The sequence below is a fragment of the Podarcis muralis genome, chromosome 14 (assembly GCF_964188315.1).
Source record: "Podarcis muralis chromosome 14, rPodMur119.hap1.1, whole genome shotgun sequence".
Classification (NCBI taxonomy): domain Eukaryota; kingdom Metazoa; phylum Chordata; class Lepidosauria; order Squamata; family Lacertidae; genus Podarcis; species Podarcis muralis.
In genome coordinates this window covers 45,346,178-45,373,831 of record NC_135668.1, presented here as the reverse complement: position 1 = coordinate 45,373,831, position 27,654 = coordinate 45,346,178, and the positions used below count along the sequence as shown (strand labels likewise).

The following is a 27,654-nucleotide window of genomic DNA, read 5'->3' as shown; positions in this document are numbered from 1 at the left end:
CACTCACAGAGTTGACAGATTATAAACATCATGCTTTCTTATCCCATCTTTCCTTCAAGGGGTGTGCACAGTTCCAACTACACCTTGGTTTCTCTTGGCCTTCACAGGAAGCCCATCCAGGGCCCCAGTGGTGCAAGGCAGTACAGTACTATGGAGAGGGCCGTGTGAGCAACAGAGTTTAGGGTCACAGCCACACCAGGCATCGAAAGCGCATGGCTCCCCCCCCCTCTGTTTTTCCTCTCCGTCTCTCATAGCACTAGAATCTGAGAACATCCAGCAAAGCTGAATGTTGGAAGAAAGTGCATGGTTAAGATGGAATTTGCAGTGGTGGCTGCCAAGCTGCATGGCTTTTAAAAACAGATTAACAATCCTACTCTTATCAGTACTAATGCCGATTTTAATTTTGAGCTGGGAAAGAGGAGTACATGGTTCACACCCGCTCCTCGGTTAATCTCTGCGACGACCCTATGAGGTAGGTAAAGAGGCTGTGACTGTCCCAAGGTCATCCAGTGAGCTCCATGACGGAGTGGGGATTTGAACCCTGATCTCCTAGGTTCTAGTCTGACACTCTAACCACTACACCACACTGGCTTCCTAGAGTTCTTCTGCTATGGGGCAGCTATATAAATTAAGCAGGTAAATATATGTGGAAAGCAATATGTCTGAAATACTTAAGGCCCCCAACCCTACAGTTATAAATGTGGGTAGCCATCTGAGTTTATTTTGATTTTAATCTGATTTTAAGCTGTATTTCAGTCGATTGCTGAATTTTTATTTTAATGTATTATATATTTTGCTGAGCCTGGTTGTGGCCGGAGAGGGTGAGATATAAATAAAATTAAATTATTATTATTATTATTATTACTACTACTACTAATTAAAGCTTGAATTTGTTTTATTCTGGATTGTTTTATTTGATGTCTTAATGTGTTATAAACTGCTTTGAGATATTTTCTTCAAAATATAAAGCAGTATAGAAATGAGATTAATCACCATCATCAATGGGGGGGGGGAAAGCACCTAGACATCCCATTGTGGCAACCATAACCTAGGTTTAAGGAGTCATTTGGCAATTAGCTTATCTTTCTGAGTTTCTAACACTGAGTTTCTTGGGGCTGCAAAAGTTTTACCGCCTCTGTCTTAAGTCTTCACATGGTGGCTCTTATGGTCCCCGCACTTCCTTTCTCTTGAAGATTGGGAATGAGGTGGCTCTCGCCTAAACTGCTTTGCCACTTCCCTCGCAGAAACCACACTGTGTGGTGATGAAAGAGCACTTTGAACATTGAAATTAGACTGAGGCAGGCAATAGTTTTCAAGAGCCTTGAAAGTGGTTTGAGAGAGGTATCGCTTCCCACGGTTTATGTACTCATTTTGTCCCACAATTTGAAAATAAACGTTTTGGAGTTTTGAATTTACATATATATTTAAATGCAGAAGCACACACATAAAAGGAAATAAATTCAAGCAATGGGGAATAACTCTCCTACCTATTGTTACAAGAAAGTAGAATAATTTGGAAGAAACCAAATGATTAAAATTATCTGGTACTTATTACAATAACCACTAAAATAAAGGAGCAGTATATATTTTTTCTTTTAATTTTTTTTAATTGATTTTCATTATAGACAAAATGCAGTGCTCATGACATCAAACAAAACCACACCAAACACCCAACACCACCCCTCAGTTACATTCATTAAAGAAATATGGAGAATAGTAATAATAAGATTTCAGGGAGACACACTGTTTAATTAATCTGTTTTGCAGTATTGGGATAAAGAAAAACACAGACAAGTGCATAAATGGTAGAAAGGGGGGGGACCTCATCATGAGTTTCAAACTGAGGCAGATTGCAGTGGGGAATTAATATCATTATCATTAAGGAATTTGTAAATTGGAAAGGCAAACCAGGTTTTAATAAATTTATCTGTTTTAGAAATTCCATCAAGTACTCTCAATTTGTGCACAAGTTTTTCCATATACCCATCAATGTTTCAGTGAGGGGAATTTGCATTTCTTGACCTAATAGGGAAAGGAGGTTTCTTTCCCTTGTTCCCGGTTTTTAGAAGATGGATTAAGATTATTCTCTTTCACCTTCGGATGCTGTCTGGCTGTTTGGGAAGAGTTTGCTCTGAGCTTTATGGCTCTTGGCTGCTCATAGGATTTGTCCATTATTGTTCTTGATTTGTTGTTGAAATTTCTGCCTTTCCTAATGGATTCGCAGCCTGCCTTGTTCGAGTCATTAGGCCAAAAAGCAGGATAAGTGAAACAGATTTAAATAAAGATAAATAACTAACGCGAACCCCATGTGCTTTTTCAGTAGGTGGCAAGTGGGATAAACCTTCCGAAGTTTTGGAAATCAAAGGACAGACGTGGGAGGAACAGGTGAACAGCTTGCCAGAGGTTTTCAGGAAAGCTGGCTTTGCCATAGAGGCGTTCACCAGACTGCCATACTTATGTGAAGGTGACATGTATAATGACTACTACGTCTTAGATGATGCTGTCTTCGTCCTCAAACCAGTGTAAATGTGTCTTCTGAGTCAAACCCAAGAAGCAGTCTGTGAATGAAGCATTTTGATTTTGGGGTTTTTTCTCGGTTTTTATTAATTGCAGGATGGGAGGAAAAACTATTGTGGTTATCCATTCTAAATCGACATCATGTATGAAGTCTAAAGGTCAAAATACTAATTTCTTTGTAGTATGTTTTGGAAAGGGGGGAAAAGGAACTCTTTCTTTAAAAAAAAAAAGACAGAACTTTTCTGTTGATGATTTCTTAACCCCCACGATGCATCTGCAATCCAACAATAAATCGAAGATATTTTTATACCTAACTATGGATAAGGATCATGATCCAGCCATAGCCAGGAAGCTACATAAACTGATCCAGTGCAGCTGGTTTTTCAAGGACATGCGAGAATACTGGCAATAAAGCTGTCCGTCCAGTAGAAAAACTGGATTGATTATCAAGTGTTGGGATGGATTTTCTTCCATGTTGATGAAGTTATTTTATCTGTTGGTCTTCAGCACATGTTTTTAATCATGCTAATAAAACTTTTTTTGAGATGACTCATGTATCCAATCTTCATTTATGCAAACGGAGTCTTGTTTAGCTGTAGATAACTTGGGTGTGTGCATGTAAACATAGGAAGTTGCCTTGTGGTCTGTATCATTCAGCACTGTAAACCCTTAACTTGCAACAACCTGGGATGAACTCTTTCCCAGCTGCCTACAATCCTTTAACACAGGTTAATCCTTTAACACAGGTGGGGGACCTGTGGCCCTCCAGGTGCTGTTGGACTCCAACTCCCATCAGCCCCAGTCTGCTTGGCCAATGGTCAGGGGTTATGAGGATTGTAGTTCAGAAACCACAGGTTCCCCACCTCTTTCCTTAGCAGGAAGTGCTGGAGACATAAACTTCACTAGTCTGCAAAGCTTGGCTGCTCTGCCTGCGGAGTTAAAGCATATGAACAAACGACACTGCCTTATTCAGAATCAGATCATAGGCTCAGTAGCGTCTATTCTGACATGCAACAGCAAACCAAGGTAGCATGTAGGTGCTTTCCAGCCCAGTAATAATAATTTTATTATTTGTACCGCCCCCAACTGGTTGGGTTGCCACAGCCCAGCTGGAGATGTCAGGAATTAAACCCAGGGTGTTTGTGCCCACAAAACATGCGTACTGCTATGGCCAAGGTTCTTGTTGCTATGCAGTGAGAAACGCACACCTAAGATGCTGATTCATCACAAACCGATGTGGAGAACTGATTGCAAGCTTGGAAACATGAGAAGCTGGCATTGCAGAGATTCATCCATCCCTGCATGCAAAGCTGGGAATTTCCCTGTTTTCCGTTTACGATTAAAAGACCTTGTTGGTTTCACTGTTCATTTGTTAGAAGTACATTTGTCCTGTTAAGCGTTGTTCTCATTAGTCCTGTTGTCATGTGTTCTCTTCATCATGGACTGCTTGGCATGGTTTGGCAGCTCCAGGCAGAGGAGGAGCAGATGGTGAGGAGCTAGAGGGCTGGCAACCAGAGATGATGTCCGAGAGAGGGAATCAGATCTGTTGGTTCTCTCTATTGCCCCTCCTACCCAGAGTGCAGAGCCTCATCAGGAAGTAGGAAGGACTCTAACCAGGCAGAGGTGTCTATTCAAATTGCTATCGTTTGGGATTCCTTTTTAATCGGCAGACTCTCCCAGGAAGTCTTCCAGAATCATTTTTCTCAGTTTAGCTCATCTGTTGGTGAATTCCCATGTGGGAATAAACACCTCACCCATTCCAGTTCTGCTTAAGTTATTTACTGAAGAATTAACATTACAACTTGTACAACTGCTGGTCTAAGGAAAATAAAGTAAAACTATGTACAGAGACTCATTCCTCCCCTCTGGACAGAGCAACAGCCCATTCCTTTCTCTCTTCCTGAGCATGTCGAATAAAGAAGTCTGTTGCTGGGGAAGACCTGTTGCTGGGAGAAAACCTGTTGCTAGGGGCAAAACTATGCAAGGATCATTTAAAGTCTATTTATAGATTACACAAAACAAGAGGGAGAGGCTGAACAATAGGAGGTGGCAGAGGGGCAGGGCATAGTCATGCCATCAAAAGCCCGGCACCAAATTCATAGGTGAAGTTAGATGCATCTGCTCAGACAGATCACATGTAAGCGGAGGGAGCATATCAAGGGGAGAAGAAGGCTGGAAACTTTCTCCATAATATCTAGTGTTATCTCTATGAAGATTTTCCCCCTTATGAGCCTCCGAACTACCTTGCAGTCTGAAATGGTACAAAACATGGACAAGTTTACTATCTCATTGAGGCCAGCTCCCATCAGATGTCAAGGAAATAAGTAACTGAAGGCAGCCCTGTTTAGGGAAGTTTTTAATATTTAATGCTGTATTGTGTTTTTAATATTCAATTGGGAGCCGCCCAGAGTGGCTGGGGAAACCCAGCCAGATGGGTGGGGTATAAATAAATAATTATTTTTTTAAATTTATTTGGCCTGAAATGACTCAGTAGCTGCTAAGGATATAAGACAATTGGACTCCTTTGAACTCTTACAACCTGTGAGAGGTCTGTTTTGGGAACTATTTAGGGATCCATTCTTTCAGAATTGGACATTCCTTTCATATAATTCTCCAGTTGCTTCTCTCCAAAGAACATAAGGCAGCATAATCCTTAGAATTTTCACTCAGAAGTAAGCTCCACTGTGCTCCATGGAGTTTCCTCTCAGATGTGCATTGGACTGCAGCCTATTATTCTATGAATTAGTAAGTTAACCAAGAGCAGGGAAGCAAAAAAAAAAAGCCTAATGTTGAAGGGAATCTTGTTGCTGTCCCCCTTCCTTCCACCTAGATGGCAGTGCAGCTCACGCTTTCTGATCTTTGTTCCCTGAAGGTTACGTTTTCCTGTATTTCAAACATCAATAATTCCTTTTCATATATGCGATAATCTCTAAGGAGAGAATTCGAAGAAGGGTGATTGTCATAAATAAAGGGGGAAGCATTCTTAAACTGAACAGGAGTAAAAGACTTTGCGTTTTCCGCATTTCGACACAATAGTTTGAAAAGAATGAAAACTTATATTATTTTGGCTGCCAGAACCTGTGAATTTGTACTTCAGTCTTGTAATAAGACACACAAACACTCCAGGGTTGTAGCTACAGGTAGGGTGGGGGAATCCAGACTATGGGTGCTTGAGAAAGTCATTCGCTACGCATTTTGGAGCAAACTGATACGGATCTCTGTGTGTGGTTTTGTGGCGCAGTCTCCAGTTCTCTGGACTTTTCTGCTGAATGATTCCATTGCTTACAGTATTTAAAACGTTTTCCCAGGGGTGACATTCAAGTTTTCATAGGTAGCAACAGCTGCTCTAAGTGGGAAGAAAGCACAGCAAATGCACTCTGGCAGCTCATTCTCTCAGGAACTTGGATGAAACAACAACAAAAAGATGGCTGCCACAGGCTACTTCAAGGAACTGTTACCTGAGGCAGGTGGATGAGAATGTCAAATCTGAAAGGCAGCCTTTGAAATACCTTGTGAAACTAATGAGTTTTCTTTTCTTTTTTTTGTTTACAAAATTCTCAGCTTGCAGGACAGCAAAGACCCAAAAGCGATGCCATACCCTCCAACATTTCTCCGATGAAAATAGGGATGTCCCATTCCATAATGATAATTTACTATTTATATCACACACATCTTATTGGGTTGCCTCAGCACTCTGGGCAGCTTCAAACATACATAAAAACATAATAAAACATTAAACATTTTTTTTTAACTTCCCTATACAGGATTGCCTTCAAATTGCTCAGGGGACTGGATAACTCTGTACCCTCCAACATTTCTTAAATGAAAATAGGGACATCCTAAGGAAAAGCGGGACATTCCAGGATCAAATCAGAAACTGGGACGACTTTTCTAAATTAGGGGTGTCCCTGGAAAATAGGGACACTTGGAGGGTCTGCGATGCTGATATCGAACAGAAATTGGTTTTCATTCATCCCTAGCCAGGAACCCTCAAAGACAATATTGGCCTCCCCATTATATTTTCAATTGTCATCCAACACCTGTCCTGAGAGATCTGCATTGGCTCCCAGTACATTCCCGAGCACAATTCAAAGTGTTGGTGCTGACCTTTAAAGCCCTAAATGGCCTCAGTCCTGTATACCTGAAGGAGCATCTCTACCCCCATCATTCAGCCTGGACACTGAGGCCCAGCGCCGAGGGCCTTTTGGGGGTTCCCTCACTGCGAAAAGTCAAGTTACAGGGAACCAGGCAGAGGGCCTTCTTGGTAGTGGCACCCGGCCTGTGAAACGCCCTCCCATCAGATGTCAAGGAAATAAGCAACTCTCTGACTTTTAGAAGACATCTGAAGGCAGCCCTGTTTAGGGAAGTTTTTAATGTTTAATGCTGTATTGTGTTTTTAATATCCGGTTGGGAGCTGCCCAGAGTGGCTGGGGAAACCCAGCCAGATGAGCGGAGCATAAATAATAAATTATTATATAACGTATGAGGAAAATATCTGTAAAAGTAGTATAAGGGTTCTCATGGGCATCTAGTTCACCACAGCAAGAACAGGATGCTGAGCTATATGGGCCACTGGACTGATCCATCAAGTTCTTCTTACGTTCCTGTGTTCCCCTCACACAATTGTTAATAGCTTGCAAGCGATCACCTGAAGTCTGCAACATCCCCACACGCAGACAAGCCAACAAATTCTCGGAAGAAGAACAAAAATCATCAAAAAATATGTCCATACAAATAAATTACAGAGGGGCATTCCCTACTAGTATTGATTCCATTACTCATGCTACTTTTCTCAGCAATTTTAAGTCCTCATCTGGATACTTTGTTCAGGCCTGGGCCTCCCATTTGAACTTTGAAAAGGTTAAGAGAAAAGAAAACTTACAAAAATGACGAGATTTTGAAGAGAAAGACTGAGGGAACTCAGCATATTTACTTCATAGGAAATAAACAGATGGGAGTTGTGAGTGGAGAGAGGAAAGGCACATCGGCAATTCCCCAAATTTCGTAAATGCTACCAGAAAGCAAAACATTCATTTATACAGGACAGCTCCATGTGAGATTATATTTGTGTGTATTGCTCAGCTGAATGGATCTTACACCCAAATAAATATCCATATGTGTCTACTCAGAGGTAAGGCTCATTGAGTTCAATGGAGCATAGTGCCAGGCAAATGAGTATCATATAGAATTGCAGCCTAAAATACTCAGTTAAAAATCATTAAGGGTGTTAAACTATTTCTAAACCTCATTTAGAAGTAGTAAAATGGAATTATAATGCTTAACTCTCTACACTAGGGTTGCCATATTCCAAAAAGCTGTATGTGTGTGTGTGTGTTGTTGCACCTGTGCAATAAGGCGGCTTGTCTTCTAATTTGTGCCAAAAGTTGCCCTTTGCTGTTGAAAACCAAACACCATAACCAGCTTTGATACTACAGCTTTGTAAATACAGAATACCTATTAACTCTTTTTAATGTGCCCTTTCAAAATAAGTTTATAAAAGTATATGTTGTTGATGGAAACTGTTAGGGCACTTCCTGGCAATTTGATATTGTGAGGAGGCTTTCTGGGTTAGCATTGCCCCCAGATCTCTCGAACCTTAAATGCAGAGAGTAGTACATGAGAATATTTTGCCCCTGTTTGTAGGGCAGTCCTTTTCCATCTCTCAGGTGACCGACTGCCTTGCTTGGAAGCTACCAGGACACTGAGCTGCAAACCCCAAAGGAACAGCAGACAAACAGAGTCAGGTCAGTTTTCCTGTTTCAAGTCACTTTTTCTTTGACATCCAACCCCTCTCATGTTCTTTCCCTTTTTCTCTCTTTTTGTAGCCTCTCAGCTGCCTTTTGACTTTCTCTTCTGTTCTTCTGTACACCTGAGCCTCTTTCCCAGTCTCCTTGTCTGTCTTCACCTTCCAAGGTGCAGCACTGGCGTTTCGCAGCAATCTCTTTTTCCAAAAAGTAAACCTCTTAGAATTCGTGGTGGAGCTGAGAAAAATAGCTACTTGCGACTCTCAGAACTTGACCTTCACAGATTTTGCAGAAGGTAAGTCACAATGTGAAGTTTGCCTTTTCATTCCACTACCATTGCAAATAGAGTAATACCTCTTTTTTAAATGCTTGCAAATAATATTTGGTTTGTTGTTTGGTCTTTTTTATTGCTTTGGTTTCTTTCAGTCAAAGTTTCTGAAGTAAAACAAGGTGTTGCTTTCCCCCCTCTGATGCTGAGCTGCTCAAAAGGAACAGAATCAAATCCTTCTTTTCCCCATTCTTTTATTTTTTATTTTGGCATTTGGCATCAAAGAAATTAAGGGCTTTCTAACATACAAGGACATAAGTTTGTGTGACATAAATGAATATAATTCCAAATGGTATTCATTTGCCAGAGATGATGGAAACAAAACCTGTGGTTGGAGAGAGAAATCAGGAACACACGATATATTTTCTGGGAATGCTTATAATCCATGAAAATGCCAGAAATTCAGCTAACAAACTTTCAAACTGGCTCAGTACGTAGGGTGGCCCTGTGCCCTGCTTTACGGAGGACAGCCCTCTATTTGCAGGTATCATTTATTTATCGGTTTGTTTGTTATTTATTTGTAGCATTTTTAGCCCACCTTTTTCTCCAATGAGCTCAAGGTGATGTACATGGTACTCCCCTCTTCTCATTTAATCCTCACAACAACCCTGTGAGGTAGGGTAGGCCTAGAGGCAGTGACTGGCCTAAGCCCACCTAGTGAGCTTCATGGCTGGTTGAACACTCTAACCACTACACCACACTGCCTCTGTTTGAGGTTTGCCCAGTACAAACGTAGCTTGAAACTGAGGAATCATACAAAGGAGGAGAAGGAACCCTCGTAATTGTCCATCTACAGCCAGCAGACTGAGTACGCAAGCTGCCTGGTGCCTTTTCCACTCAGATGAGATGCACTGTATTTCTACTTAAATTATATAAATTATCAGTTTGCAATATGCATATACAAATTTTATGCAAATTGATGCCCTATTTTTGGTGTGAAAGAAATCCTCTTTTTCGTCCCTGGGTGTCAAGCCACCTTATCATCACCACATAGGACAGCGATGGCACAGGTTCCCTTCCCAGCTCTCTCTCTCTCTTGCATTCCCTAGCACAGCAATTCCCAAACGGTGACCCATGGGTGGTCTGCAAGCATCATTCAGATGCCCCATGGCATGTCTGTGGTTTTGTTGCTGGCGACAGGCTGGACAGCACGTCAGTCGCATTAAATATTCATATTTATATTTTTCATTATATTTTTTATTGCTCCTTTCGGTTCTTCCAGGTTGTGTTTAATTGCATTGCAGTTTGGATTCTAATGCAACAATACACGATGTGTAAGAAATAAAAGTAGCGTAGTTCATCGCAATTGCTACAACAAGCAGGGAAATGGTTCTGTGTGCTAGGGCAGCAATTTTCAGGTTGTCCGTGGTGGATGGGGAATTTTGAGAAACATTGTCCTGGCACAGATATATGGGTGGGATAACCTTGGCTGCAAAGCAGAACTGCTACTATTAAGTACAGCAAGTAGCCCTCTCACCTGATCTCTCCCCCCACCCTCCATTCCCTCCACCACCCCAGCCCTGCAGAATTTTGAGAGCTCCTTCTCACTGGCAATCACATCTGGGAGATGCTGAGGACAGGTATCTCTCTGTGTGCACCTTTATCGTTGCTTCTGGGTTGTAATGCCAACTGGAGATCAGTGCAAAGGCTTCCACCAGGGCACTGTTTCACTCAAACAATCCAGCGATAAGGCTAGGAATTCATTCCCACTGCTGCTTTGAACTCAAAAGGCAAATAAAAGCTTGCAGTAGTTTTACCTTCTTTGTTTCAGGATCTGCTATCAAAATAATCGCCGAGAAGAAACCTGATAGGTCTTCTGAGTACAAGTTGGATTGTGTGTGGTGCTTTTTCCCCCCTTCCTTTTTTTTAAAAAAAGAAATTCCCCTGTGTATACTGTGATTTGGAACAGCCTCGGGATTTCTTCTTTGATGCACAGTTTTAAAACAAAACAAGATTCTAGTCCTCACTGTTGCAAAAGCGAAAGAAATAAGTGTGTGAATGGGGAGCAATGCCTGCCGAAATCTTAGAGGTGTCAATTGTTTGTTTGTTTGTGACATTCAGTGCCACCCCCATAACATAACATTTTCTGGATGGCTTACAACTATTTGTCTCCCACTGTTGTGCCAACAGAAGCTTTCATTCTAATGGAGAGGAGTCAAAGTGGGTTTGAAACCCCATCAAGAGGCAAAGGGTTAAAGCTCCCTCACCCAGTTCAGAGACTATTTACTATAATAAATTAAAAAAATGCTAATTGAAGGAATTGTGTCACATCTACAACCCTAAAAATTATATTTCAAGCCCATTATTTATTTATTGTCGCTGGGAATTTTATACAATGAAATATAAAGGAAAACAGTAGATACAGGAGTGAACAAGGGAAGCTACAATCCCAGGCTTGCTTACTTGGAAGTAAGTCTCTTATAAACTTATAAACATGCATAAGTAAGCATGCATAGGATTGCAGGATTGCTTTGAAAGAGGAGTCCACTCTGATCTGCAGAATTGGCACTTTTACGAGCACCATGTATGTTTGTTCTGCCCTTGAGAGGTATCAGTCATTTAATGTGGCAGTACTTATTCTCTGGAGCTCCCAGTCTATTGATATTAGCCTTCATTGCACCATTTTTGACATCCCCTCAAAACTTTTTGGTTTAGGCAAGCCTACACTGGCATGCCACTTTTATGCAGCACATTTGCTTCCAAAACTGTTGATTTTATCCATATTTCGATAATGTCTAATAGCAAGTCTGGTGATTCTATTGGTATTTTCTTCTGAATATTTTATATTATTTCATGTAAACCACTTAGAGGGCTATTGTTGTTTTATTAAGTGGTATATAAATCTGGTTAAATAAAAATTTGAAAAGCAGGAATGGCAGAGAACTGAATTTGTCAGTGGAGGACTGGATTTGTAAGCCATGCCATGCAAATTAATAGGGCAAAGGCAGAAACAAGTACAACTGAGTTCATTGTAAGGGAAACTGAATACCTATGAATGACACAGATGTACTGGAGAACTCCCCACGGACTAGCGGAAAGGGGAGTACAGGTAGCTTTTCCACACAGCGAAGATGGATGGGTCTAATAAATCAAGCTGGTTCCCAAGATCAGATGCTCATAATCTTCAATCACACTATTGTTGATGTTATTTTATGCTCCATGATGCATGGGACGCGGGTGGCACTGTAGTCTAAACCACTGAGCCTCTTGGGCTTGCCGATCAGAAGCTCTGTGGTTCGAATCCCCGCCACAAGGTGAGCTCCCATTGCTCTGTCCCAGCTCCTGCCAACTTAGCAGTTTGAAAGCACACAAGTGCAAGTAGATAAATAGGTGCAGCTGCAGTGGGAAGGTAAACGGCATTTCCATGTGCTCTGGCTTCCGTCACGGTGTCCCATTGCTCCAGAAGCGGTTTAGTCATGCTGGCCACATGACCCGGAAAGCTGTCTGTGGAGAAACGCTGGCTCCCTCTGCCTGAAAGCAAGATGAGTGCCACAACCCCATAGTCACCTTTGACTGGACTTAACCATCCAGGGGTCCTTTACCTTTATGCTCCATGATATTTTTGATCCTGTTCAGGTTGGCTTGCAGAAAATGGTAAAACTGTCTTATTCAGCTGTTTAATTTTGTATGATAGATAGATAGATGATAGATAGATAGATAGATAGATAGATAGATAGATAGATAGATAAACTTTCCTGGGCAATTGGTTTGAAGAGTAGTGGCAGTAATTTATGTAATAAACAAATAATAGGGTCAGCCCACATTTTGAAAAAAATGATCAAGCCAGGTGAATTTGGTTTAGGCTGGGATCCTACACCTACAAAGCCAGGGGCAGGTCCTTGAAACACAATTAACTCACAAAGAAAACTGGGCTGGAAATTGATCCTCATATCGTTTTTCTTTTTTTTTTAGTTGTAGACTGAGCCAGGCCACACATGAGGCAAGGTGAGGCAACCGCCTCAGGCAGCAGGATACACAGGGGCAGCAGATCCTGATGTGGATCATCATTCACCAATTGTTCCAGACATATATTTTCACTCACTCCTCCTTCCCTGGCAGGGAGGGAGGCGCCATTTTGTGGTTCACCTCAGGTGCCAAAATGTTTTGGGCTGGCCCTGGTCGTAGTAATACAAGTCCTTGTTGCAGGTGGCCAGGACCATTTTAGGAGAGACATTCCCTCCAGTTTGAGAGAGAAAGGGGTCGTGGTAGCTGGTGCCCACCAGGGCTAGTAGGGCGAGAAGAGGGACTGGTTGTTAAACCGCTCTGGGGATTAGAGCTCTGTGAGGGGAAAGGGGGTCTCCAGACAATGGCCAGCACCTTTAACAAACTACAGTTCCCAGGATTCCACGGGGAAGCCATGACTATTGAATGTGGTATGATACCACTTTAAATGTATTGTGCAGATGGAGCCTGAGTAACATATGCTAACATCAAGCATCGAAAGAAAAAACTGTGTGTGTCCAAGCTCTTAAATTTGCTGCAATTAAAAAAAAGAAAACTACCAAAATTTTACAATCAGGCAACACTACAATGGCAACAAGCAATGCAGATATTATTTTGTTCAAATCACAAAGCTGAGTGAAACCTCTTTCTTCCTCTTTCTTTTGTCATCTGGCTATCTCAACACCAGAAGGCAACAGGGAAAATGACCCTAACCCTGAGGATATTTTTCTTCTTGATGTTAACAAATCCTATAGAGGCTTCGAGTCATCAGAACATCAGTCAAGGTAAGATGAAATACTTTTGTGCGTCGCAGAGAGATTCTGCTTGTGAAGAAATTTACGGCCTATTAAAGTGGAATCCAGTAATACTGAGGAAAATGAAGCAAGTTTCCTACTAAAATAAGGGCAGAGCAATCCTATTCATTAAGTAGGAGACAAACAAACAAAGAAATGGTGGCAATTCCACTGAACAGACCGAGGGTTGAACTGCCCTCATTTAAAAGGCTGGATAGTGTTTAAAAGATGAGATGTTCTTTTGAGCAAGAACATTTAAATGTGTAAATTATATGTCTTCTTCGCAGAGCTAATGTTCAAAAGAATTATTTCCTGCTAGCTAGGAGTTACAGTGGTACCTCGGGTTACATGCGCTTCAGGTTACATACGCTTCAGGTTACAGACTCCGCTAACCCAGAAATAGTGCCTCGGGTTAAGAACTTTGCTTCAGGATGAGAACAGAAATCGTGCTCCGGCGGCGCAGCGGCAGCAGGAGGCCCCATTAGCTAAAGTGGTGCTTCAGGTTAAGAACAGTTTCAGGTTAAGAAAGGACCTCCAGAACGAATTAAGTACTTAACCCGAGGTACCACTGTACTGTTTGACCAGGCTGCGGGAGGTAGTGGAGGACAGAGGTGCCTGGCGTGCTCTGGTCCATGGGGTCACGAAGAGTCGGACACGACTAAACGACTAAACAACAACAACAACAAAACCACTGTACTGGCACTGCACAGTAATTTGTAGAAACCCCAAAATACTGTGGGTTTTTAAACAGTATAATTTGTGAGTTTGGACCCATCACGCCAAAAATCAGGCAAAGTCACACCAAAGACAGTTTGGTCTGCCATCTTGTTTTAAAATGGCGCCCGGCATGCAAGCAACAGTGAAGACTGCCACCCCTGCCTTGTGAATCCTCATGCTGAGTTTGGCAACGATATCCAGAGAGCCAGTCAATGGGAGAAAGCATATCAAATTCGCATTTTAAAATAGCACTGGGTGCCCAAATGGTAACAGTCCACCTTCCCCATATCAGGAGTCATTGTGGCAAGTTTGGTGATTATATATTGAGAGGCAGACAAACTTATAGAGGACAGGAAGACAAACTACTTTCCAAAAGATATATAGTAGATTGGGTGCTCTTTTTCTATCATTAAAAAAAATTGCAGAATCTTTTACAAAATGATCTAATTTCTCTGGCCCACCTTAGACTCCTTCCCAAACTTTTACTTGAATTGCATTATACCGTATTGACCCGAATATAAGCCGCACCCGCAAATAAGCTGCACCTTTAAAATTCGGCGGCTTGGGGGAAAGTGCGGCTTATATTTGGGCCAACACGGTATTAGCAGATATCGCTAATATATACAATGTTCATGATGCCTTAGTTTCTGTGTTTCTGGCAGTGCAGTTCTATACCTGTCTACTCAGAAGTAAGCTCCATTGAGTTTCATGGGACTTGCTTCCAGGTCAGTATGCGTACAGCACTGCAGTCAAAGCAGTTTCTATTAACATTTTTTTGTACTGTTTCCTCCTTCAGATCTGCCACCACAGCTGCAAAGAACCGTGGTCAGTATTTTTACGGTACTTGATATTTTTAGCTACATTCCACAATCCTTGTTATTGCATGCATTTTGTCCTCTTCTATCTCTTTTTTTAAGGAAGAAGTCATAGCTGGAAAGTATCTAAATGGTAATTGCGGACTATATTTGCATTTATTTTTAAAAATCCACTTTATAATATGAAAGAGAGTATTAACATTTTGGATTATTTCCCCCCTTTTTAGCTCTCCTTGATATACTTCACTTTCAAAGGTAATATCTGATTAGTGTTCTTTACTGTATGGTAGAATAGTGGAGAGTGTCTTGGGCTACCTGGGAATTTGTAGAAACAAAAAAAATGTGGTATTTACTGTATTTTTCCGTGTATAAGACTATATTTCACCCAAAGAAATTGTTTAAAATTGGGGGTCGTCTTATACACGGAATGTTGCAATTATTTATTTTGGGCTCAAAAAATAGGGGTCGTCTTATACATGGAAAAATATGATAAATGGATAGTGAGGTTTGTGAGTTTGGCCCAGTTTGGCCTAAAATGGGGCAAAGTCACACCAAAAACATGTTTTGGCCCATCACCTGGATTCAAAATGGCACTTGAAATCTAAACATCAATGCTGTTAAAGGTAAATAGTACCTAGCAATGCAAACTATATAGCTATGTTAGTTAGTATGAGGATGTACTAGTTATAGAAACATTACAATTTCAGAACAAATGATTGAATATACTTTTTTTGCCCCTGTTTTCTTCTATAGCACTAACATGTGGACAACTGACCTGCTTGACCAAATCATGGCAAGTCTCCATGCTCAGGATATTGAAATTACTGCTAGCAGCCTACAGGTTTGTATCACTCTAATATCTCTGCTACTAGAATATTTCAGTAAGGTTGGGTAGGCTGCTGCTGCTGCTGGTGAGTGGTGGAATAAAAAAAAATAAACATTCCTAAACTCCAAACCTCAATGTTGGGCAAATATCTATATGACGACGGATGACAACGTCACAAATTTGTAGGAAGCTTTTGAGTTCTTCAGAGCTCTTCACTGGAAGAACTCACAGCATAGCAAGGAGGGTAGCCAGCTACTTTAGACTGAGACAGACCATTGACCTATCTAACTCAGGGCTGTCTACACTAACTGGCAGTAGTTCTTCAGGATTTTAGAGAGGGGTCTCTCCCAGCCCTACCTAGAGATGCCAGGGACCTTCTGCATGCAAATTCAGAACGCTTGTCAGGATTTTATGACAATTGGCTGGACTTTTGGAACATAACTACCTTTGTTTTGGATGTACATTTAGGAATGAAAAATTGTTGGGTTAGCTATAGAGATGGGGAAGAAATTATATTAATTTCATGTTAAAAGCCAAATCTATTGAATCTGCACTTTCCAAACGCATTATCACAATTCAAGGATAGATACCAGGCAGGCAAAAGCAATCAAAGGAGGGCACAGAACAGGGCTGGTGATGGGTCCCAAGGGCCACCCAGAGATGCCTAGAGGGCCACATTTGGCCCACAGGACTGAGGTTCCCCACCCCAAGGCTGGAGGGGGCACCCAAGGGTTTCATTGGGTTTTGAGCCTCAGTTGATGTTATCCTCAGTCTAATTTAAAATGCCAGCAAGATGACAACGAATTTACGGTAGATTGGAAGGACTTTATTGCATATATACAGAAGCAATGTACACAGGTTAATACATTAGCAGGGTTTTGAAAATACTTGTAATTTAGTTATGAATGGACCGTAAACAATTCAAATGATTTATAACTTTTCAATGGACACGCAGTACATTGATAAACAATGGAACCAAGGAAGGGACTAGGGGGAAGTCAATTTGTTTTGTTTTGTTTTTATATTATTATTGTTTTTATTTTTTGTTATTGTTGAAAATTAATAAAATATACACAGCCTAATTTCAAATGCATGGCAAGGAGAGGGAAATTGAATGAAAGCGGGTGGCAGAGAGAGAAAGTACTGCAGAAAAAGAGAAAAAATGAAGGAGTGCCCTGCCCACTTTTAGCTCTAGTATGTAGCCCTTGACAGATGTGGACCTGGGCCTTGGCAGAAAAAAATTGATCCTCACCCCGATCTATGACCGTGTCTCTCTTCAATGTGAAAGTTCATAAAAAAACCCAAGGTGAATCATATTTGAATGAGTTATATCCATCCTCTCTACCCCTCTACCCTCTTTTTCAGGTGTCTGTAAAAAATTACCTGGGCAACCTCTTATACCACCCCAAAGTGCTGCTGTCAGAGTTTCGACAGATGAATCATCCACATTTTCAAACAGCAATGAAGTATCTCTTCGGCAGCAAGCAGGAGCATTTGGTAAATAGGTTTTGGTTAACGCGTGCTGCAAACTGGAGCAGTCTTGGCCTAGATTCTCTTTTACATACGCTGGTGCCATCACCGGGTGCAGGAGAGAGGTGCTCCTCTTGTGACTCTACATGTCAGAGATGGAGGTCCCAGCTCCCTCCTCTGCCCCTCCAGCAGAGAGCAGAGCCTCATCATGGAAGGAAGAGGGCTTTGGCCAGCCAGATGGAAGTCTGAAAAGGTGTAGTTGGCAGCAGAGCTGAAGGCAGGGAGACTGAGATGCAGGCACAGCCTTTGGATGTGGGATCAGGTGCATCTGCCCAGAGGGAGTGCAGGTGTGCACCTGGAGTAGACCCATAGGCGAGAGAGTCCCGTGAATGAGCTCACTCCACAGGCCTTTAAAAGCTTGGCTGGAGGGGACGTGTCATCTGTTGGGACATCTTTGTAGCTTCCATTCAGTTATGAACCTCCTGGCTTGCTCATATACCTCAGAATCTTGACTTCTGGACCTTGTGCTTGCTGCTGAACCTGTGCCATTATTAGCCTGATCTCTTCCTTACTTGCAAGTCAGTGTTGATGTCATTGTGGTTTTTTGGGGGAAGCCTCATCATTACCAGCATGCCAGTGCAAGTAGATAAATAGGTTTCATTGTGGTGGGAAGGTAAACGGCGTTTCCGTGCACTCTGGTTCCCGTCACGGTGTTCCATTGTGCCAGAAGCGGTTTAGTCCTGCTGGCCACATGACCTGGAAAGCTTTCTGTGGTCAAATGCTGGCTCCCTTGGCCTGAAAGCGAGATGAGCGCCGCAACCCCAGAGTCACCTTTGACTGGGTTTAACTGTCCGGGGGTCCTTTCCCTTTCCCTTTTTACCCATCTAAAGAGGTGTGTGTGGCAAAAGAACTTGACTAGCTGGAGCACCTGCAACGGCTTGTGGCATGACCACGTCCTATGACTAACAGCCATTGATACAGCTGCACTCTTTGATTTCAGGAGTTGGGAAATATTGTTATCGATCTGGCCGGCATAAGAGAGAGAATTTTCCAAAGTCCGGGAGGAAACAGGACATTGTTCCTCGTTACTCTGGAAAGGTGCTTCCTGATGTTGAACGCTGTGGAATGTGTGGACATATTAAGCCAGGTCCTTCAGGCATCATCAATGACCTACCTGCAAGTCCACACCATAGCAAGGCTCCCAAATGATCTGCAAGAAGATGCTTTTCGAAACCTGTAAGTTACTTTTCTGGCTGTAAATAATTCAAGGCAACAAGTGGTTTTATTTTATAACATCAGTATAGAAATAACCTATATGAATAGCAAGTCAACCAAAGCAATCCCTCAATCCTATAAAAATGTGCTGTGTGATTTAATTCACAAATATAGAATATTTTGACTAAGGGTGAGAGCAGGGTGGGGAGGGAGGGAGAATTTTGGCTGACAGGCTAATGAAAGGAAAGTCAGTCAAATCCATCCATCGTGTGCTGCTTTTCTCTTTCAGATCAACTGTGTTCAGAGACCTGTATGACAGAACAGGAGCAAATGCACAAAGGGCTCTATACGACTGGATGACACAAATCCTACAAAAATCCTACAATACCAGTGGTAGGTTGAATACCAGCAACCAACAGGGGCCATATACATCCCTTAAGGCAGTGGTTCCCAAGTGGTGGTCGGAGGACCACAGGGGTTTTGTGTAACCCACCCAGGCAGTCTGTGGCACCATTCACATAACTAAAACTACCAGAGAGATATAAAGATTTTCAAAAGTAGGAGGTCCATGGCTTGACTCTTGAAAAACAGGGGTTCCACAGTACTTAACTAATTGGGAACTACTGCTTTAAGGGCTTACGAATGTGGCGCCCATATGCCCCAATGTACTCACCTGTTCCCCATATGGTGCTTACAAAAATCACAGGAAATACCCCTTCAAAAATTTATAATGCACAGGTGACTGCTGCTGAGTTTCTGATTGCATTGGCCCTGACTCTTCTGCATTGACACCCCCCACCCTGCTTAAAAATGCTCAAATTTCATTGGATGCCAAGTTTGGCCACCCTCCCACTCTCTCTCTCTGAGCAAAGGAGGGATGAAAAGAGCTTCTCGCCATGAGTGAATGTGGTATATTGGAACTGATGTAGGTGCCTTTTCCCTATCTCAAATATACTTGGAGTCCTGCAGTGATTTCATGCTCTTTACTGCAGCTTGTAAAACAGTGACTGAATTTCCCCCCAAACCTCAAGCTTTTATGTACATTATTTACACAATGAGTCCCGTCTGATTGGCTGATTCTGCTTCCCTCCTGGAGCCTGATTGGTCTTTTCCTGCAAGCCAATCAGTTGTTACATTCTAGGATCCTACCTGCCTATTGTTCTAGGATCCAAGCTTAGTACATAACACCATCAATGGGGATTGACTAGAGGGCATTTTGTCTCTCTCTCTCTGCTCTTTTAGATACAGCAGCCATTTTGTCCCGATTTCAGAGCCTGTTAGGTTGTGGGTGAACATATCAGACGACACAGCGATTCTTCAAACAGCTATTGTTTATTCAGAGGCCAGAACAGAACTGAACAGAAGGGCTCAGTCAGCCTGCTTATATAGAGCTCCAGTACAACGTTACTGTAGCAACTTTCTAAAACTATCCAATCACTGAATGTCACTTTCGATCCTTCATTTGCATAACTATCTACAGTATCCCCCTGCTGGCCCAGGGTGAGAACTTCAGTACATAACAGAGCCCAAACCTGAAACCTAGGAGCAGCCTCTGGGGATGCCACAGGGGATAGCCCCCAGTGATGTCATGGTGAGCAGGCAGTTCCTGGTGATGTCATTAAGCATGGCACTTGGAGCTAAGCATCAACCACAGTCTCTGAGAGCATGTCAGTGAACCTAGATAAGTCTATGCAATAATTTTCAGCCAGCTCCTTGCAAGCCGAATGCAGTCTTCTTAATCATTCTTTTTAAAGGCACTATTGCCCACTTGGCAATTCAAGCCCTCCCTCTGCCATCAAGCAGGTGGGGGGGGGAGCAGGCAAATCTGGAGAATTCAGGTCAGCCCTGGCAACCCTAGCAATCAACTACACTCCACAAACCCTGCTCCAGGCTACATTGGGTGTAGTGCATACCCTCTACATTTCTCCAATGAAAATAGGGACGTCCTATTCCATAATTATTGTTGTCATTATTATTTTACTACTTATATCCCACCCATCTGACTGAGTTGCCCCAGCCACTCTGGGCAGCTTCCCGCCTTTATAAAAATATTAAAGGTAAAGGTACCCCTGACCGTTACGTCCAGTCATGGACGACTCTGGGGTTGCGGCGCTCATCTCGCTCTATAGGCCAAGGCAGCTGGTGTTTGTCCACTGACAGCTTCCTGGTCATGTGGCCAGCATGACTAAGCCACTTCTGGTGAATCGGAGCAATGCACGGAAACGCCTTTTACCTTCCCGCCGGAGATACCTATTTATCTACTTGCACTTTGATGTGCTTTCAAACTGCAAGGTGGGCAGGAGCAGGGACCGAGCAACGGGAGCTCACCCCATCGCAGGGATTTGAACCGCCGACCTTCTGATCGACAAGCCCTAGGCTCTGTGGTTAATTTTGTTTTTTAAACTTCCCTATATAGGGCTGCCTTCAGATGTCTTCTAAAGGTTGTATAGTTACTTATCTCCTTGGCTCAGGGGTCACATAACTCCATACCCTCCAACATTTCTCTGATGAAAATACAGATGCCCTAAGGAAAAGCGGGACATTCTGGGATCAAATCAGAAACTAGGATGGCTTCTGTAAATCCAGGACTGTCTCTGGGAAGTAAGGACATTTGGAGGGTCTGGTAGTGAGTTTCCCTTTGGTGTGTGTGGCCAAATGATGGCAAATGGACCTCCCTCCGCTCAAAATCCTTACTCTGACCTCTGCATGCCTCTCCTCTTTCAGAGACAAAATCCTATTGTTTATTTTTGGGGGGAATAACCGTGTCTTTCACGCCATGGTTTATTGTAGGCAATTGTCTAAGAATTACAAGATAGCAATGAGGTAGAAGATAATCTGTTATTGGGAAATATGTTTCCCAATGGACACATGGATTCTGGACACTGTTTCCTGGGACGGATCAATACAGCAGTCTACACAGCATATCTAGATCAATGCTAGGAGCTCTGGCAGGAAGAACTGCACATGAATCCAGCAGAGGGCTCCAGAGCAAAAGCTATAGATCACTGCTGGTTGAAATCTGCCCTTGGAATCAATCACCCTGCTTCCAAAGAAATGAGGAGATCTGCTCAGTTGGATTACTGTAATCCTGTGGGACTGCCTTTGAAGGAAGCTCAAAATGCAGCTGCCCGAGTTTTGACTTTAGGTTGCGTATTCTGTATATTAATAGTGAACTAATTATCTAAGGGTTGTTCCTTACGTTGCCAAAATGATACCATCCCCATCAGTGCCGGGTTTACGTATGAGCTAAACAAGCTATAGTTTAGGTCCCCACTCTCTTGGGGCCCCCAAAAAAAATTTAAAGGGAAAAACCCTGGATGTACATTTCCAAAATATAAGATAAAAAACAAATAAAATAAAACCTACATACAGCAGCAGTGTTTTGTGTTGTGTAAGCTCCTATGATGTAAGTAATGGGCACTCAATCATTTTAAGTTAGAGCTTAATAATTATTTCACTATTAATATACTTCTTCTTAATTGTATATCAGTTCAACAATTACTTAGATAAAATGCATATTTTGTTATGTGCAAATGGCTTTAGATACCTATTAGGTCCATAAATTACCATATAGCATATATTCAACACAAAACACAGCAGCAATTTGTTGTTGACAAAGGACAGCTGGACATATAAAGGGCTCCACTACCTTCAGTAGCTTAGGGCCTCATCAAACCTAATTCCGGCCCTGATCCCCATGCACAAGAGTGTCTGGCGGGTATCAGCAGGCTTGTTGTGGGGGTGGGGACCCCAAGGTTTGCAGAAGTACAATAAATTTTCTCCCTCCAAAAAATCAGAGGGAAACTGAATAGGTCATGCACAGCAGTTGCAGAATGTTTACTGATAGCTGGCCAGAAAACTGGGAGGAGAGGGCACTGAAAATGGCATGACTGGCTGGCTGGCTAGAGCCCTGAATAGAAGCACTTCTCACTGTAACATTTTGTTGCAAGGCCAATTTGTTCGTTTATAATAGTAATGATGCTCACTTGGCTATGAACATTTTTCTTTTGTGGTGTCCCAGAACAGGAGAATTCTACTTCGTGGGTCAGTGCAGACAACCTGTGGATCCTAGGAAGATATATGGTTCACCTCCCACTGGAAGAAATCACAAAAATTAACCCTAATGAAGTAAGTAATGATGAAGTACTCACCTGAATATTGGTTTTGGAATATATAAGGCCGGGTTGGTGTCATTCTTATGGCTCCAAGTACTGCTCTGCATTTCAATCACAGTACCAGTTTGAGTTCTGAGTACACACAGAGAGAGAGAAAGAAAGAGAAATATAGATATATCACTCATGAAAGAAAGCAATATTCTAGCAGTAATCAAATCCACAGTACTGTAATGATCTCTACTTTTTAAAAAACAGTTCCTGAAGTTATAATAGGTCAAAACTGGCTCTCACACACTTTTATTGTTTAATAAAACAAACATTGAACAAAAGTAAGATCTCCTTAGGAAAACAAAATATAAATGTAGATATTTTAGTAGATATTTTATTTTAATTTTTATTATTAAAAACAGTGTTCTGTTTAGAACACATAAGTTGTCAAATCCAATTAGCCAAGGCAACAGGTCTTATCAAGAGCATTCTAAAATGCAGGACTCTTCTTTGCTGGGCAGAGATTGAGGGAAATGGGGGCAGTGGAGGGGATGTAGATAGGTATCATATGGGATATGAACATTTAGTGTATACTGCTGAGTTCAGTCCTGATAACACACCTTTAATCTCTCTTCTAATTAGATGAGATTGTTCATCAGTTATGACAATGCCACAAAACAGCTTGATACCGTGTATGATATCACACCGGATCTTTCGCTGGCTTTCTTGGAAAGAATAAATGCATCAGGATTTGATATGAGAAACACTTCAACTCTCTATAGGCAAGTCATATTTCTCAAGGTTGTATTTTTTGCAAGTTGAGCATGGTGGTGAGGAGGAGAGAGATGAGGCTAAGTGTTTCAAGGATTGTTATCAAGTCATGGAAAAACTGTTCTCTTCTGGACTCCACAGTGTTATATGATGGGTCCTATTATTTTTATTTTATTTCATAAAATCTATACACTGCTTGACAACAGCAGCAACCTCAATTTATTTTACAAAAGGATACAACAAGAAAATCAAAGGAAAAAATGCAACAGTGCTTTCAAACATACAAAAGTTAAAATACTAAGAATATAATTAATATAATTACCTCAACTTTTTAAGCACCTGGGTAAAGGTAAAGGTAAAGGTAAAGGGACCCCTGACCACTAGATCCAGTTGTGGCCGACTCTGGGGTTGCGGCACTCATCTCGCTTTACTGGCCGAGGGAGCCATGTGGCCAGCATGACTAAGCCGCTTCTGGCGAACCAGAGCAGCGCACGGAAACGCCGTTTACCTTTCCACCGGAGCGGTACCTATTTATCTACTTGCACTTTGACGTGCTTTCGAACTGCTAGGTTGGCAGGAGCAGGGACCGAGCAATGGAAGTTCACCCTGTCGTGGGGATTCAAACCGCCGACCTTCAGATTGGCAAACCCTAGGCTCAGTGGTTTAGACCACAGCATCACCCACTGTTGTATGAGCCTTACAACATCTCTAAAAGAGAGTGCAGCATTATTAACCCCCTTTTACAGAAGTCAAACCGGTGACGTTCTGGTTTATAACTCAGTATCTTAACCACTACCCACTATGCTACCCAGCTGCACTGTAGTGATGGGCATTCAGTAGGGGAAGGCTGCCAACTCACTTCCACATTCTTTCATGCAGGTTAGGCTTGCTGGTTTGTTTTTACAATAGCCTGGAGCAGATGGATGCCAACGTGGCCCGGGTACTGCTTCATCAAATGATTAAATGTAACCAGCTGAGGGGTTTCCAGGCTGATGTTCAGAAGGTGGGTATAGACTTTATTCTTGCTAGAATGATTGCATCACTTTGGAAGTGACAGAAATTTGAGCTTAGTGTCATGTCATGATAGCCAGCCTGCTGGTCATTTGGTTCTGTAAAAGTCTGTCCATTTGGGCACCTGAGAATTTTGGTGGCACAGGGTTCCGAAGAACATGGAGCACTATGCCCAGACGTGATAGTTGCCGGCAAACCAAGAATCCACCCAACAAACTGCCTAGGTTGTTACATCTCTTTCCAATTCCCTCTGGGATTTAGAATAGTATATCCTTGGATATTGTCACAGATTGTCCCCTACCAGGTGGGCACAGTACATTCCTGGTAGTGGTGGACTTGTTTGCAAAAACGGTCCATTTCATATCTTGCATCCTGTCCACCAAGTAAATCACTCACTTGTTTATCAAGCATTTTATTCCACCTACATGGGCTGTCAGAAAGTATTATGTCTGATTGAGGTTCCCAGTTTACTACATGGTTCTGGCACAGCTGCTTCCATTCTACTGGATGTAGATCTTTTGCTCTCCATAGCATATCACCAACAAACCAATGGCCAGACCAAATGTACCAACACTACTCTGGAGCAATATCTCTGCTGCTCCATTAATTACTAGCAGGACAACTGGGTAGATCTATTCTCACTTGTGTAGTTTGACTACAATAACTCCCAGCAGTCTTCCACACAGCAAACATTTATTTATTTAGCGAACTACAACTGCTATGGTTCAATGTGGTGTGCAATGCAGGCCTTTATGTGTTTACACCTGGTGAGAATGTTTAGAAAATGTTGCTATTGATCAGAGAAACAAAGGAAAGTTAGCCTCAGAAAGCATACATGTTTTAGCTTCTGATCAGTTCTTTAACACACTTTTTAAAAAACTGTTTCAGCTCAAATCCCAACTTCTTGACATCGCCATGCAAAACCAGACATTGAACGACACTCTTGGGTCACTCTCGGACGCAGTCGTGGGACTAACTATCAGCCAGTTGGAGTCTCTCTCACCTGAGGCCGTGCACAATGCTATTCCAACCTTAAACCAAGTCTCTGGCTGGGCCAAAAGCCAGATCATGATTTTATCCAGCAAATACCTGATGTATGAAAAGGTACTTTGGGGGATGTTGTTGTAAAATGAATCTAAAATGAACTATTCAGAACTGCTCTGCATTGTACCCAGGCAATGCCAGGTAAAAGACTGCTAGTACAATATAAAGTGCAAGTGGCTCAAAAGCCTTCTGCCCTTGATGTGTCGGAGATTTTACATATAACCGATGCATACTGTCCAAATGCAGTCTTAAACTCTGTTAATCAGCTGCTGTTCAATTCTTTTGCTCTTCATGCAGCCTTTGTCGTTTCATAATATAAGTCAAATGGGTGCTTTGGCGACGGGGATCAGCACCCAGGCATTCCACAACATGAGTCCCAAAGAGCTCTCTCAGGTTGTCAGAGGCGCACTGGCGCAACGTGCATCAGATTTGTCACCAGCACAGCACCAAGGGATCCTCCGGAAGGTATTTGCAGATCTTTGTGTGGGAGCAGTAGAGTTGGGGGAGAAATCCAGTTCACTTGACATTTCGCATGTGGGTTCGCACTTTCCAAAACGACACACTATGGGTAGGCAAACTAAGGCCCGGGGGCCGGATGCGGCCCAATCGCCTTCTAAATCCAGCCCTCGGACGCTCCAGGAATCCGTGGACTGGAACAGCCATTGGCCTAATTCATCAGGACTCTTCTTAGCATTGCCTCTTGTGCTTCTTCTGTAGATGATCGAATCCACGGAGCTGATATCAGTGATTGCCGATATGCAAGGGGCCTTTTTTAAAGAGGTGTCACTTGTTACTTTGTGGATGGAGGAAGGACTGAACTCTTCACTGGTGAAAGACAAAGAATTAAGGCCAAGTCAGGTAACTAACAACACAAATATCTCTCAGGTATTCCCAGGGCTGGATTTAGGTTTGATGAGGCTCTAAGCTACTGAAGGTAGCCCTTTATATGTCCCGCTGTCCTTTGTCAACAACAAATTGTCGCTGTTTTTTTGTGTTGAATATATGCTATATGGCAGGCATGGGCAAACTCCGGCCCTCCAGATGTTTGGGACTACAATTCCCACCATCCCTGACCACTGCTCCTGTTAGCTAGGGATGATGGGAATTGTAGTTTGCCTATGCCTGCTATATAGTAATCTATGGGCCTAATAGCTATCTAAAGCCATTTGTACATGTTGTCATGCAACCAGTCCATGCAGAATGTAGGTACTCTATATATAGAAATGAGCAAACCAGTGATATTTTAGGGAGCAGGCTAGCAGGCAGGGTCCATTACTTACATCATAGGAGCCTACACAACACAAAACTCTGTTGCTGCATGTAGGTTTTATTTTATTTGTTTTTTATCTTATTTTTTGGAAATGTACATCCAGGTTTTTTCCCTTTAAATTTTTGGGGGGCCCTAAGCTATACCTTGTTTAGCTTATACGTAAATCCGGCACTGGGTATTCCTAAGTGCAGACCAGGTATGCAGAAAAATCCCAAAGCAGCCTGGCAAAAACCTCCAAGCTTCTGGGAGGTACTGAATCTCACAATGTCAGCTAAGTGTAGCAAGGGAAGAAAACTGAAGTTGGGAGAGGAGACTGAAGTGATGAAAAGGGGCATTCCTTTAGGGACTGGGGAGGCCGTGCGCCATTTTGTTGTAGATCCCATGTGTGTGTGCAGCTAATTTGATTTCAGTACTTTCATTTCAATTTATAATTTAATTTCAGGCCTTGTTTCTGTATGAATTGTTGTCAAAGAAAACCCCTCCTCCTGACCTCTTAAGGTATGAGTGCAAATTTCACACTGACCCTTACCTTTTCATCCTTATGGTGCCCTAATAGGAAGTATTATTTTCTTGCTTTTTTGAAATTTCTATGGGCAGAGCAACACCATGGACATAACAACACGCAAGAAGCAATGTTCCCTTTGTTCTTCCCACACCATTCAAGTGCATTTAACTGTTAATTTCCAAACCACAAAAACCAATTTTTAAAAAGTGGATTTATTGATTTGGGCAATAGAGCACTTTAATGTATTTTAATTACCCAACCTAAATTTACACTATGCACTTCATTCCCACCTGCAAAATAGAGCTGGTCTGGGTGCACCTCTCAGCACACTTCCTGAATGCTATGGAACTTACATATGAATAGACATACATAGGATTGCACTGTGAAAGGTGCCAAGTCACGTTGGGTCATATAATTACTCAACTATCTATGCTTTCTTTAAATCAGCATCAGCCAATTGGTGAAAGGAGTAACGTGCAGTCAGCTTGAGAGTATGAGCACAGTCTCTTTTTTAAACACATTCAAAGTTTTTGAAAAGAATCTTCACCTGCTGTCGCCATATCAGGTAAAATGTGAAAGCAC

The 27,654-nt window shown here is 42.3% G+C and overlaps 2 protein-coding genes across 2 annotated transcripts in view; both read left to right on the top strand.

The window, feature by feature from the left end:
- Positions 1 to 3,066, top strand: part of METTL9 (methyltransferase 9, His-X-His N1(pi)-histidine) — a 28,304-nt gene extending 25,238 nt beyond the window's left edge. Inside the window, exon 5 of the mRNA XM_028705847.2 lies at positions 2,321 to 3,066. Within this exon, the coding sequence (XP_028561680.2) occupies positions 2,321 to 2,526 (206 nt within the window). The 3' untranslated portion in view covers positions 2,527 to 3,066. The remainder of the gene's footprint in view (positions 1 to 2,320) is intronic.
- Positions 3,067 to 12,305: 9,239 nt separating this feature from the next.
- Positions 12,306 to 27,654, top strand: part of OTOA (otoancorin) — a 39,734-nt gene continuing 24,385 nt past the window's right edge. Inside the window, exons 1-16 of the mRNA XM_028706610.2 lie at positions 12,306 to 13,316; positions 14,839 to 14,867; positions 14,960 to 14,990; positions 15,085 to 15,112; positions 15,611 to 15,698; positions 17,049 to 17,180; positions 18,154 to 18,389; positions 18,658 to 18,761; positions 22,390 to 22,496; positions 23,114 to 23,253; positions 24,122 to 24,245; positions 25,142 to 25,357; positions 25,595 to 25,762; positions 26,015 to 26,155; positions 27,010 to 27,065; positions 27,520 to 27,637. Coding sequence (XP_028562443.2) covers positions 13,235 to 13,316; positions 14,839 to 14,867; positions 14,960 to 14,990; positions 15,085 to 15,112; positions 15,611 to 15,698; positions 17,049 to 17,180; positions 18,154 to 18,389; positions 18,658 to 18,761; positions 22,390 to 22,496; positions 23,114 to 23,253; positions 24,122 to 24,245; positions 25,142 to 25,357; positions 25,595 to 25,762; positions 26,015 to 26,155; positions 27,010 to 27,065; positions 27,520 to 27,637 — 1,800 coding nt within the window. The 5' untranslated portion in view covers positions 12,306 to 13,234. The remainder of the gene's footprint in view (positions 13,317 to 14,838; positions 14,868 to 14,959; positions 14,991 to 15,084; positions 15,113 to 15,610; positions 15,699 to 17,048; positions 17,181 to 18,153; positions 18,390 to 18,657; positions 18,762 to 22,389; positions 22,497 to 23,113; positions 23,254 to 24,121; positions 24,246 to 25,141; positions 25,358 to 25,594; positions 25,763 to 26,014; positions 26,156 to 27,009; positions 27,066 to 27,519; positions 27,638 to 27,654) is intronic.